General features: G+C 39.7%; 1 protein-coding gene across 3 annotated transcripts in view; it reads right to left on the reverse strand.

Annotated features, from left to right (window-relative positions):
- Positions 1 to 14291, reverse strand: part of ITCH (itchy E3 ubiquitin protein ligase) — a 117008-nt gene that overhangs the window by 72248 nt on the left and 30469 nt on the right. For all 3 annotated transcript variants that reach the window (XM_075563753.1, XM_075563752.1, XM_075563754.1), the window contains one exon: positions 3161 to 3251. In XM_075563753.1, the coding sequence (XP_075419868.1) occupies positions 3161 to 3230 (70 nt within the window). In that variant the 5' untranslated portion in view covers positions 3231 to 3251. The remainder of the gene's footprint in view (positions 1 to 3160; positions 3252 to 14291) is intronic.

A 14291-nucleotide genomic window follows, 5' to 3' on the forward strand; every position in this document is an offset into this window, starting at 1 on the left:
GAGAACCATTCGTACACTTGAGTTTTTCCCATGGTGCTGTCCTTGTAAGCTGTGTTCAACATCACAACAGTTTCTGCAGCATTTCCCACAACCAGGAAACAAAAGTTCATAGCCACAAGCTGTTGTTCTCTTAAATCAGCCATCACAAGGAAACTGTTTTCATGAAAACATTCACTGTGACCAGAGAGAACCTTCCCAGGCAACGCCACTGGGTCCCTCCCTTTTTTGGGGGGTGGGGTGGGGTGGGGGGGTGTACCTCCTCCCTCGTAGAATAACAAAGTTCTATGCAATCTAAACTTTGAGATTTGAACTTTAAAAAAATTTCTCCGGTCCAGCTTTTGTAGAATGGCATTTAATTTCACTGAACTTGTTTATCACAGAAAAATTTGGTTCTCATTTGAATATTCCTATTTTGAAAAAATCTTCTACCTTTTTTTCGCCCACACTATCCAGAACCTTCTAATGTAATCCATTTCAGAGCAGTTGGTAGTTGTAGCTAGGCACCATCTAATTCTGGTCTCAGGTCATGGAGACTGATGCTTCCATGCTCTATTAGTCCATTAAACCAAATGTTTCCATGTCTTTTGATTTTCATTATTCTTCCAGAGAAAGATTAATAGTTGCAATCAGGTGGCTGCAACTTTTATGGTCCCATTCATCCATTATTCACCAAAGTCAGATGTAGAGAATTGTCTTGGTGAACTATTTTATGCTAACTGACCTTGCTGTCCCTCATCTTTGCCAGTTTCTCTTTTATCAATGAAATGACAGTATCTGCTATGTTATCAATATATATGTTATTTATTAACTACTGCATATGAAAAGGCATCAAAAAGTTTATGGAAAAATGCCGTATCTTTTCCTTTCATTTTTCCACAAACTTTTAAAGGCCATCATTATTTATTGCTGCTAAATTTTTTGTCTTTCTGATAAATTCCACTGTAAAGTTAAATTTCCCTTCTAATAGAAGAAAGAAAATATTCTAGAATTGATTGTGGTGATGATTATACATCGCTTTTTAATATGATCAAAATATCTATGATATGCGAATTATATCAATAAAACTACTTAAAAAAAGCAAACAATTTCCCAACATGGGATCAATTCAGGTACTTTTAGATACCCAAGAAAGCTATTTTAATGCCAACAGGAATTCCGAAAGGAGCTGCCCTCAGTAAGTTACTCTGATTCATCTGCAAGACTAACACAGAAAACCATTCATATTCAGCTCAAATTTGAGGAAGCTAAATGCAATATATCAATTCTATAAACAAGTCTGGTTTCTATCGTGGAGAATAAATATTACTTGCATACTGGAAGAAGCTCTAAAAAGAAAAATAAAGCTGCCTTTCCTGTAATATGCTTATAAGGTATTTAGTAAAGTGAAAACTTGCAGCCAACTTCCTAAACAATAGCACTACGAATTATTTACATTTAACTTTTGACCCTAAATTCTGTCCAAGATGACCCCAAGGTAGAATTGGTAAAAAATGTTAAACAATTTTATTTTAAAATACCATGTTTGCTAGTCTGAATGAGACTCGAGGAGCCCCCTAGGACCACTGACGTGAAACAACTTTCTAACTTGAAACTGGAGCTACTCCGGAGGCAATCTTTAAAAAAAAAAGATAGGACTATAAAGTAAACAACAACAGACATAAAGAATGTGTTCACTTGAACAATCAACTTTACTAGACAAAAGAGGCAATATTTGTCCAAACCGAAAGATGAGCAGGTAAGGAAGAACAAGAAACCGAATGAACAGAAGCGGGGAGCCTAGGGAAGAAATAGGGAGCATGCTAACACATTGTAGGGATTACAACTAATGTCATGGAACAATTTGTGTAAGAACTATTATGTTGTGTAAACCTTCATCTAAAGTACAATAAATGTTAATGAGCATATATACATATTTATTCTTAGTATACCACATGGCCCAGCAATTATACATGAGAACTGAAAGCAGATCCCTCACAAAAATTTGTATGCAAATATTCATAAAACAGCAGTATTTGAAATATGCAGAACTGAAACTATGTAAATGTCACCAAATAATAAATGTTATAACTTAATAAAATGTGGCATATTATTTGGCAATTAAAAAGAAATACTGGCACACGTTATAACATGAATCTTAAAAATATTATGTCAAGTTAAAGAAGCCAGACACAAGAAGCTACTTATTATATTACTTCACTTATGCAAAATATCTAGAGCAGGCAAATCAACAGACATAAAAAGTAGCCTATTTGTGAACTAGGGGCAGGTGGGGGAAATGGAGAATGACTCCTATTGAGAATAGGTTTCTTTTGGGGATGATGAAAATTCTCAAAGATTGACTATGGCACATGTTGTACAACTGAATATATTAAAAAACATATTTTAAACAGGTGAATTTTATGGTATGAGAATTCTATCTCAGTAAAATTATTTAAAACAATAAAAACAATTGTTCAGGCAAACATGTTGGGGGGAGAGTGCAGCACATAAATCCATCACTAAATATCTTGATGAAAGATTTTACCAAAGAATTCTAATAAAAAGGAAGAAAATACAAAGCAGAATTTCAAATCTTCATGGAATCCAGACTTTCTGGGGCCATGGAAGGCTGGATGAATGCTCAAAATTACTGCATCCTAAGGTAAACTTTAAACCTTAAACTCAAAACATGCCCTGGTGTTGTTAACTTAAAACTAAACAATCTAAGTAGTAAAGAATGCCTTCCTTGGGCATTGTGCTCATTAACATCTATCTATAAGGGATCAAAGTGACACCAGTAACTTCATAGGTCAGACTAGAACCTCAGGGAACAAGGAGCACATGTTGATGTAGGAGGAACACCTCGGAAAGGAGGGTGAGAATTGTTAGACAGCTGGAGGAACTGTATAATCAAAATCACCGAGCTATACATATACAAACTGTTAAACTGGCCAGTGCTTTCCCACAAAAGCGAAAAATCATTTTTTAAAACTTATAAAATATCCAAAAATATCTAAATAAAAATGTTATTTTACATAGCTAAATTTGGTTAATCTATTCATTTAGAAAAATATTAATTCAGGACCTTATATGCAACAGACAATGAAGATTTTCTTAGCATTATTTTTAACTTAGAAATGGCAAAAATTAATTAGAGTAGTGGGCCTTCTCTAAGACTTACCAGTGATCTGAAGCTGTGATTTCATGGTCAGGCTACCCATTGAACAAAGTTGTGATCCACTGTCAGACATACCACCAATAGGACGTCACACCTGAACATGGCAAAGAAGATACTGTAAGCTTAGAAAAATATCCCATTTAGAAGACATGTAAATAATGCTAGCCAGGTCATTCCCATGTCCCACTGAAAACCGCATCATAACCAAGGGCATTCACATAGCTCAATATGATTGTCAATTCTAATGTTCACTCTACCTATCCAGCAAAATCTTAACAGTCGATTTTTCCTTTGTAGCTTACTTTCTTCCCTTGAGTTCCCAGATGATATTGTCTATGTCTATGTTCCACCTCACCAGTTGTCCCTTTCTCAGGCTTTTTGAAGATTTCTTCTCCCTTCAATCTCTCAATATTGGACAGATTTAGAGCTCTTCTCTAACCAACACATTCCAAAGTTGTATCACTAGCCCAGCTCATCACTAAAGTCTAAACAGCTTCACTTGTATATCTAAATGACACCTCAAATGTAACATAACCAAAACTGAACTCCTGGTCATACCCATAAACTTATTCTATCCTGCAATCCTTCCGATCTCATTTGATGGCAACTCCATCTTCCAGATGCTCAAGCTAAGAAACGTTGGGATCATCCTTGTTCTTCCCTGCCTTTCATATTTCCCCTCCAAACTGTCACCAAATGCTATTGTCAGCCTCTTTAAAATATACCTAGAATTCAACCATTCTTACCATTTCTACTACCACAAATCTGATCAGACTTGTCTCTGATGGCCATCTTTCTCCTAAATTACTGCAAAAACCTAACAGAGGTCTTTTTGTTTCTACACTGCTTCCTTTTACTATCAAAGTGCAATGATACATAAAGGATGACTTACTGAAATGTTCGAAACCCGGTAAAGTCTCCCCCATTTTACTCAGAATAAAGGTCTAAATCTTACAAAGATCCACAATACCCTATATTATGAGGTGCACTCCCTGAATTCAACCTCCAGGTCTCTTTCCTTCTTTCTACTCTTCTCTCCTCAGGCACATTATCTCTTCCTTTATCACTCCTCAAACATGCCAGCATGTTCTATCTAGTTTTTGAGCTCTTGTTCTTTTTGTTTTCTTGGCCAATCTGCCCCACCTGTCTTATACATTCTTTCCCCTATAGCAGGGGAGGGAACTTTAGTCTGTCAAGGGCCATTTGGCTATTTATAACAACATATGAGGGCCATACAAAATTGTCAACTTAAAAATTAACCCCCTAACAAGGGAATAAAAACAAGTCAACAGAAGAAAATGAAGGGGAAAAAATTAACCTGCTACTATTGGTCAAATATTTAATTAACCTAATCACCTCTAATGTTATAGCTGAAACTGCTTCTCTTTGGTGAGGTGTGGGATGTTAACTGGTACCGATGATTCTGCCCTACAGAATATATGATCTACTAATATACTAATACATTGACTTAGTAATTCCCGTTTTATCTTCTTCCTTGGCTAAAATATAAATTCATGTAAAGAGTTTGGTCTTTTGTTCACTGATAAAACCAAAGAGCCTAACAAACAGTACACACTTATTTGTAATGAAATGAATAAAGAACTTATTATTGAATTATACTAAGTAAACAACATATCTTCTTCACAGTCGCGAATCATAACAGTTTAATTCCCCATGAAAGCAGCATCATTTACATTTCAAAGATTCTACAATAAAGTTAGAAAACTTGGACTTGATTGCTGACACCAACACTTAAACCTGTAAAACCGAAGCTGTTGCCACTGAGCAGGAATGGATTCCAACTCTGGCGACCCTTTAGGGCAGAGTACCCTGCCCACCAGGGTTTTCCAAGGCTGTAACCTTTACTGATAGCTGGAGGACTGAAACCACAGACCTTTCAATTAGCAGCTCATCACTTACAGTGCCACCAGTGCCCTTTACTCCAATATTTTGTATCTGGCTACCTCTGACTTATCTATCTTCTCTACATCAGTGGTTCAAAGCTTCCTAATACTGCGACCCTTTAAGAGTTCCTCATGTTGTGGTGAACCCCAACCATAAAATAATTTCTGTTACTACTTCATAACTGTAAGTTTGCTACTGTTATGAATCATAATGTAAATATCTGATATGCAGGATGTATTTTCATTGTTACAAACTGAACATAAAGCATAGTGAGTAATCACAAAAAATATGTAATTCTGTATTGTGAAATATTTATTTCTAATAACAAATAAATGAAATTTTGTCTTGAAGCTTGGTGTAGCATGGGTAACAGTCTTCATGCCAGATACTCACATGTGGGTGTCTCTGCATGTGGATGGACCCGCCTGGATAAAGACGTAAGAGCTGTGTCTAGGTTTCTAAGATCATCAGAAATAATGTGTCTTCCAATGGTCTTAGGCGACCCTGTGAAAGGATCATTCGACCTTCAAAGGAGTTGCAACCCACAGGTTGAAAACCCCTGCTCTAGATCCTAGTTTTCTTGTTTGGGGGTAAAACAAAAAGGATAACTAACCACTTCTACTTTTATAGGGTTGTCATAAAGATGCACATGTATAAAAAGATCCCTCTGTAAATGTTTATCATTTATATGAGTAGTATCTACATAAAATTTACATGTTCTTTACAAAGAAATTGTTTTTAGGCTTTTGAAAATATTGAAAATATTTCCAACAAGGATAACAGTCATAGGGGAAAGTAGCAAAATACAATAAAGATAAAAGAGCTAAATTTATTTGTTGTTTTTGAGTGCCATCAAGTTGGTTTCAACCCACAGGGACTCTATGCACAACAGAAGGAAACAATGCCATTTAATTTACTTAGCACTTACTATTGTCAGGTACTATATAAAAAATTATAAACATAAGCACAAACAAAATATCATAAAATGAAGGGTTTTTATACCAAAATGGGCTTCTATTTGAAAAATATTTTTATTATAAAACTAGTCTGGCAAAATGAAATTGAACATTAATTTCTCCTAAGAAAACTATAAAATCTACTGGTTTCCACTATGAGACATGATGCGCCTCACTGATCCATGGCCCTGCGGGGGACTGCACCGTAGGCAGAGTGTGGGAATTGCGCCCAATCTGATTCCGCCACACCAAGGCAAAGCACTGGGAGAGTGCAGTGGAACAGCAAGGGAATGGGGCGGTAATGTCCACAGGGAATGCTAAAGGTGGAGTTTGGGGCAAGGGCGTGCTTCCCCAGCAGATTGGACTGGAAAACACTTCTGAAGGCCAACAAAAGATCTTTGAACTAACTACAAGCTTTTCTTTCTTGTTGTGTTTTGTTCTTTGTCAGTGGTTTGTTGTTTTGTTGTATATTGTTGCTTGGTTTTGCTCTGTCTTGCTTTTGTGCATGTTATTATCTCCACAAGTCTGTCTAAATAAGATAGGCTGGATGAACTATCTGGAGGAAAAAACAATGGGACCAACAGTTCCAGGGGGACATGGGCTAGCGGGAGGTGGGGGGAAAGGAAGTGGTGTTAACAAACCTAGGGACAAGGGAACAAGTGATCCAAATTGGTGGTGAGGTGGGTGTGGCAGGCCTGGCAGGGCATGATCAAGGGTAATATAACCAAGAGGAATTGCTGAAACCCTGGTAGGGACTGAGTATGATAGTGGGACGGAAGGAAAGTCAAGGGAAATAGAGGAAAGAGCTGGGAGGCAAAGGGCATTTATAGAGGTCTAGAGAAAGACATGTACATATGCAAATATATATATGAGGATGGGGAAATAGTTCTATGTGCCTATATTTATAGGTTTAGTATTAAGGTGGCGGAAGGACATTGGACCTCCACTCAAGAACTCCCTCAATGCAAGAATACTTTCTTCTACTAAATTGGCATTCTATGATACTCACCCTCCCGACACAACCACTGAAGACAAAGCGGGTGAATAAGCAAATGTGAAGAAAGCTGATGGTGCCCGGCTATCAAAAGAGATAGTGTCTGGGGTCTTCAAGGCTTGAAGGTAAACAAGCGGCCATCTAGCTCAGAAGCAACAAAGCCCACATGGAAGAAGCACACTAGCCTGTCCGATCATGAGGTGTAGAAGGGATCAGGTACAAGGAATCATCAGAACAAAAAATCTTACCATAGTGAATGGGGGGGGGGGGGGAGTGCAGAGTGGAGACCCAAAGCCCATTTGTAGGCCACTGGACATCCCCTTACAGAAGGGTCTCAGGGAGGAGACGAGCCAGTCACGGTGAGATGTAGCAATGGTGAAAATACAACTTTCCTCTAGTTCCTAAATGCTTCCTCTCCTCCCACACTATCATGATCCCAATTCTACCTTGCAAGTCTGGATAGACCAGAGGATGGACACTGTTACAGATAGGAACTGGAAACACAGGGAATCCAGGGAGGATGATACCTGCAGGACCAGCGGTGTGAGTGGCGATACTGGGAGGGTAGGAGAGTGGGTTGGAAAGAGGGAACCAAATACAAGGATCTATCTACCTGTGACCTCCTCCCTGGGGGATGGACAACAGAAAAGTGGGTGAAGGGAGACATTGGACAGGACAAGATATGACAAAATAATAATTTATAAATTATCAAGGGCTCATGAGGAAGGGGGGAACTGGGAGGGAGGGGAAATATGAGGATCTGATGCCAGGGGCTTAAGTGGATAGCAAATGTTTTGAGAATGATGAGGGCAATGAATGTACACATGTGCTTTACACAACTGATGTATGTATAGATTGTGATGAGTTGTATGAGCTCCTAATAAAACAATTAAAAAATAAATAAAAAGAGAAAAAATCTACTGGTTTAATTTTTGATTAACACATGACAATGTGTAAAATTAGCCTCATCTATAGTGACTAACTCATGCCCTTGGTCTGATACATAATTTCTGATTGACCTTTATTTATTTATATTGTGCCATTAAAAAAGGTGCTTTTCTCTTTGATGTTCACCTTCCATACAAGATGGGTACATAAGTAAATGTGGTGAAGAAAGCTGATAGTGTGGGGCTATAAAAAGATAATAATGTCTGGGGTCTTACAGGCTTGAAATTAAACAAGCAGCCATCTACCAGGGAAGCAAATAAGCCTACATGGAAAAAACACACCAGTCCATGTGATCATGAGCTGTCAATGAGATTTGATACCAGGTATCAAAAGATCCAAAACAAACAATTATATCGATATGAAAGAGGGCGGTTGGAGTGAAGACCCAAAGCCCATCTGTAGACAATTGAACACCCCCCCACAGAAGAGTTACAAGAGAAAATTCAACCAGAATGTAGTACAGCATAAACAAAACACGCATCATTCCAATAGTTCCTGTTTGCTTCTCCCTCCCCACCCCACACTAAATCCAGCTAGATCAGAGTACACACATTGGTACAGATAAGAGCCCTTGACACATGGAATTTACAACAGCTAAAAACCTCAGGGACAGTCCGGGGAGTAGTGATAACATGAGGGAAAGGGGATGATGGGAGAAAGAGAGAACTCATCACAAGATTGGATATATAGTGCGCACCTGTGCACTCACACACCCCTCAGGGGAACAAATAACAAAAATGTGGGTGAAGGGAGACAATCGACAGTGCAAGACACAAAATAACAATAATAATACATAATTCATCAAGGATTCACAAGGGGGGTGGCGAAAAAAGAGGAGCTGATACCAAGGGCTCAAGTAGAAAGAAAATGTTTTGGAAGCAACATATGTACAAGTATGCTTAATACACTGATGGATTGCTATATGATTTGGAAGAGCCTTCCAATAAAATTATTAATAGCAAAAAATTATTTTAAATAGGGAGATGTAAACCATAAATAAAGTCATTAGGAGTCACTAAGGATAGAGAGAAAATGAGTTGTAACATAAAAGCCTTGACAATGAATTTCACAGGAGATTCTTTAATTCAAAGTACTGGTGATAAAAGGTCATCATTACCACATTCTGCACCGTGATTATTTCCTCAATACTCACCCCCCAAAGCCTGTGGGCTACAGAACTATGCCATCAGACAATTAAATTGAAGGGGGTGAGGGGGAAGAGGAAGGGAAATTCCAATATATGGGTGTTCATTTTGAATTTGTTTACTGATCTATATCAAGTTTACTAATGGGAAAATCCCATTTTAATAGTGTAGCTTATTTATTAGAAATTAGCATTAAGGTGCCCTGGTGGTGTGGTGGTTTAAACGCTTCCTGCTGTTAAGGCAGCTGCTTCACAGGAGACAGCTAAGCCTTCCATAAAGACTCAGTCTTGGAAACTCTAACGAGCAGTCTGACTTTGTCCTCAAGGGTCTAAGTGAGCCTCAACTCAATGGCAGTGGGTTTTAGTTTCATACCTTGCATCTACCTAAGCTTTAGCTGTCCCCTCCTGCATCACCCAGTTGCTAAAGCTAAGAATATAGGCATCTTCATTGATTCTTCTTTTTTTCAGGCTCACCAACATGTTCTAATAGTTCCACCTGCAAAATACACTTTAAAATACACCTTTGTTTCATTCTAGCCGCAAACATCCCTAGCCACTAAGTTGGTTTGTCTGCCTCCACTCTGGCACCCTCTCATCTCCTTTTCCCACCATCAAGAATAGTCGGAAGTCTTTTTAAAATGGAAAATTACATTTTACTCTGTTTAAAACATCTTAATAGGTCCCTATCTCATTTGGGGGTGGGTGGGAAGTTATCCCAATTCCGATTAGGGAGCCCCACACAATCCCTACTCAAAAGTAACTCTGGCCTCACCACATAGCATGATTCTCACCACTGATAACGCAATTCTTTTTCAAACACACTGTGATCACATCCACTATTCCAAAAATGCTATTGCTTCTAAAGAGCTAATGACCTCTCACACTAAAGTGTTCAAGTTAAATATCCTGAGAGAGGTTTGCCCTAACTACCCAGTTTAAAGTAGCCATTTAATTATTTGATATCTAGTGAATGAGGGGAGTGTGGAGTGGAGACCCAAAGCCCATTTGTAGGCCACTGGACATCCCCTTAAAGAAGGGTCTCGGGGAGGAGATGAGCCAGTCACGGTGCGATGTAGCAACGAAGAAAAATACAACTTTCCTCTAGTTCCTAAATGTTTCCTCTCTCCCACCACTATCATGATCCCAATTCTACCTTTCAAGTCTGCCTAGAACAGAGGATGTACACTGGTACAGATAGGAACTGGAAACACAGGGAATCCAGGGAGGATGATCCCTTCAGGACCAGTGGTGAGAGTGGCGATACTGGGAAGGTAGAGGGAGGGTGGGTTGGAAAGGGTGAACCGATTACAAGGCTCTACCAGTGACCTCTTCCCTAGAGGACAAACAGAAAAGTGGGTGAAGGGAGACGTCGAACAAGTGATAACAAAATAATAATTTATAAATTATAAAGTATTCATGAGGGAGGGGGAGGGAGGGGAAAATGAGAAGCTGATGTCAAGGACTTAAGCGGAGAGCAAATGTTTTGAGTATGATGAGGGCAATGAATGTACAAATGTGCTTTACACAATTGATGTATGTATGCATTGTGATGAGTTGTATAAGTCCCTAATAAAGGAATTAAGAAAAAATAATTACCATAATTATTTGCTATCACATCGCAAAAATATTTCTGGTTTCTGTGTTTTACTGACTTCAGGTCCACAAGAGTTGGGCCCTTATCTACTTTGTTAACCAGTACCTGGAATACACTTATAATTTGTTTTTAATTAGCTAATGTCCATTTTAAGTTTCACTCTGTTATACAGTTCTATGGGTTTTGATAAGTCCATAATGTCATGTATTCACTATAACAGTACCATACAGAATATTTTGACTGCCCTAAAATCCCCTGTATATATCCTTTCGCCTAACTCCCAGGTCTTGGCAAACATTTATGTTTTTACTGTCTCTGAAGTTTTCTTTTTCCAGAATGTCAGATAGTTAGAATCATACAATATGCACTCTTTGCTTTGGGGTTTTTCATTTAGCAATATGTACTTAAGGTGTCTTTTTTGTGGCTTAAAGGAGCCATGGTGGTACAGTGGGTTACAAGAAACCACTAGCTCCTCTACAGGGGAAAGATGACGTTTTCTACTTCCATAAAGAGTTACAGCCAAAACAAACAAACAAGAGATAGTCTCATAAAACCACAAGGCAGTTTCCTACTCTGTCCTATAGAGTTGCCATCAGTCAGAATTGACTTAATGGCAATGAGTTTTGTTTTGTGTGTCTTGCAAATCTTATCTATCATTGAAAAAATATATCATAGTATAGATAGAAGTACCACTCTGTGTTGATCTGTTCATCTACTGAAAGTCACCTTGATGGCTTCTAGTTGTTGGCAAAATATAAGATTGCTATAAATATTCACATGCAAATTATTTTTTATCATTTTATTAGGGGTTCATACAACTCTTATCACAATCTATACACACATCAATTGTGTAAAGCACATTGTACATTCATTGCCCTCATCATTCTCAAAACACTTGCTCTCCACTTAAGCCCCTGACATCAGATCATTTTCCCCTCCCTCCCTGTTCCCCCCTTCCTCATGAACCCTTAATAATTTATGAATTATTAAGGGTTCTTGCCCTGTCCGAAGTCTCCCTTCACCCACTTTTCTGTTGTCCGTCCCCCAGGGAGGAGGTCACAGGTAGATAGATCCTTGTATTTGGTTCCCTCTTTCCAACCCACTCTCCTTCTACCCTCCCAGTATCGCCACTCACACCGCTGGTCCTGAAGGGATCATCCACCCTGGATTCCCTGTGTTTCCAGTTCTTACCTGTACCAGTGTCCATCCTCTGGTCTAGCCAGACTTGCAAGATAGAATTGAGATCATGATAGTGGGGAAAGAGGAAGCATTTAGGAACTAGAGGAAAGTTGTATTTTCACCATTGCTACATCTCACCGTGACTGGCTCGTCTCCTCCCTGAGACCCTTCTGTAAGGGGATGTCCAGTGGCCTACAAATGGGCTTTGGGTCTCCACTCCACACTCCCCCCATCATTCGCTATGGTAAGATTTTTTTTCTGATGATGCCTGATAACTGATCCTTTCGGCACCTTGTGATCACACAGGCTAATGTGCTTCTTCCATGTGGGCTTTGTTGCTTCTGAGCTAGATGGCTGCTTGTGTTACCTTCAAGCCTTGAAAACCCCAGACACTATCTCTTTTGATAGCCGGGCACCATCAGCTTTCTTCACCACATTTGCTTATTCACCCGCTTTGTCTTCAGCAGTTGTGTTGGGAAGGTGAACATCATAGAATGCCAATTTAGTAGAAGAAAGTATTCTTGCATTGAGGGAGTTCTTGAGTGGAGGTCCAATGTCCTTCCGCCACCTTAATACTAAACCTATAAATATAGGCACATAGAACTATTTCCCCATCGTCATATATATAATTGCATATGTACATGTCTTTCTCTAGACTTCTATAAATGCCCTTTGCCTCCCAGCTCTTTCCTCTATTTCCCTTGACTTTCCTTCTGTCCTACTATCATGCTCAGTCCCTACCAGGGTTTCAGCAATTCCTCTTGGTTACATTACCCTTGATCATGCCCTACCAGGGCACCCACACCCTCCTCACCACCAATTTGGATCACTTGTTGTTCCCTTGTCCCTAGGTTTGTTAACACCACTACCTTTCCCCATCTCCCCCTCTCCCATGTCCCCCCGGAACTTGTTCATCCAGCCTATCTTATTTAGACAGACCTGCGGAGATAATAACATGCATAAAAACAAGACAGAGCAAAACCAAGCAACAATATACAACAAGAAGAAACCAATGTGAAAAGAACAAAACACAACAAGAAAGAAAAGCTTCAAAGATCGTTTGTTGGCCTTTAAGAGTGTCTTCCAGTCCAGTCTGTTGGGGTACCATGCCCTGGCCCCAAAGCCCACCTTCAGTATTCCTTGGGGACCTCGCTGCTCCGTTCCCTTGCTGTTCTGTTGCACCCCGTGTTTTGCCTCGGTGTGGCCGGATCCTATTGGGTGTTGTCTCCGGTGTTGTCCCCTGTAGGGCTGTGGGTCAGTGAGGGGCATCATGACTCATAATGGGGCCGGTCATGTGGTCCTCTCAGTGGACTGGCTGCTCTAATTGTGTACATTGTCCTCAAGACCTGTTGGGCCATGATGTCCACCATGCTCTCCTCCTTCCCCTTCATCTGCTCCCATGTGCTCCTATCAGATATGTCCCTCTCTTGGAGCTGCAGATTCAATGCCGTCCTTTGAAGTAAATTCTTCTGGGGGGGGACCATGGAGGGTCAGGTGTCCATGTAGTAGTTGGGATTCAGGCTGGCCCCCAGCAAATTATTATATAGACATAAATGTTCAACTCAATCGGATTGAACACTAACAGGCCATGCTGAACCGTATCAGTAAGCCTGTGTTTATAAGAAACTGCCAAGCTGTCTACCAAAGTAGCTACGCCCTTTTACATTCCTGTAAAGAAGCCATGGTTCCTGTAGCTTCAATTTTTCTTAGAATTTGATAATGTCAGCTTTTAAATTTTTAAGCAATCTAATAGTTTGGAAAGGAGCTCTGGTGGCACAATTGCTAAGCACTCAGCAGTCAACCCAAAGGTTTGCAGACGCCCCACCAATGGCTCCGCAGGAGAAAAGAACTGGTGGTCTGCTCCAGTAACATTGGAGCCAAGGAAACTCTCTGGGGTAGTTCTACTGTTCTACAGGGTTGCTATGAGATAAATGAGATAAAAATCGACCAAGGGGAACACAACAGGTTGGCAAGGAATCCTGGTAGTTCAAAAGTTAAGCACTCAACTGCTAACTCTCAGAAAGCCTATGGGTAGTCCTATTCTGTCACATGGGGTCAGGCCACTACGGTGTAAAATCAACTGGACTGCACATAACAACACAGTGATATTTCATCATTTTAATTTGCAATTCTCTCATGACATATAATGGTAAACCTTTTTAATATGCTATTTGCCATCTATGTATCTTTCCTATGGCCATCAAGTTGATTCCAACTCATAGCAATCCAATAGAACAGAGTAAAACCACCCCCGTAGGTTTTTAAGGCTATAAATCTTTATGGGAGCAGAAAGGCTTATCTTTCTCCTGATGATCGAGTGGTGAGTTGGAACTGCTGTGACCCTCTATGCCACACAAACACCTGTATTAGGGAAATGCAAATCAAAAGCACAAAGAGGTACCACTGCACACTCT

The sequence above is a fragment of the Tenrec ecaudatus genome, chromosome 12 (genome assembly GCF_050624435.1).
Source record: "Tenrec ecaudatus isolate mTenEca1 chromosome 12, mTenEca1.hap1, whole genome shotgun sequence".
NCBI lineage: Eukaryota > Metazoa > Chordata > Mammalia > Afrosoricida > Tenrecidae > Tenrec > Tenrec ecaudatus.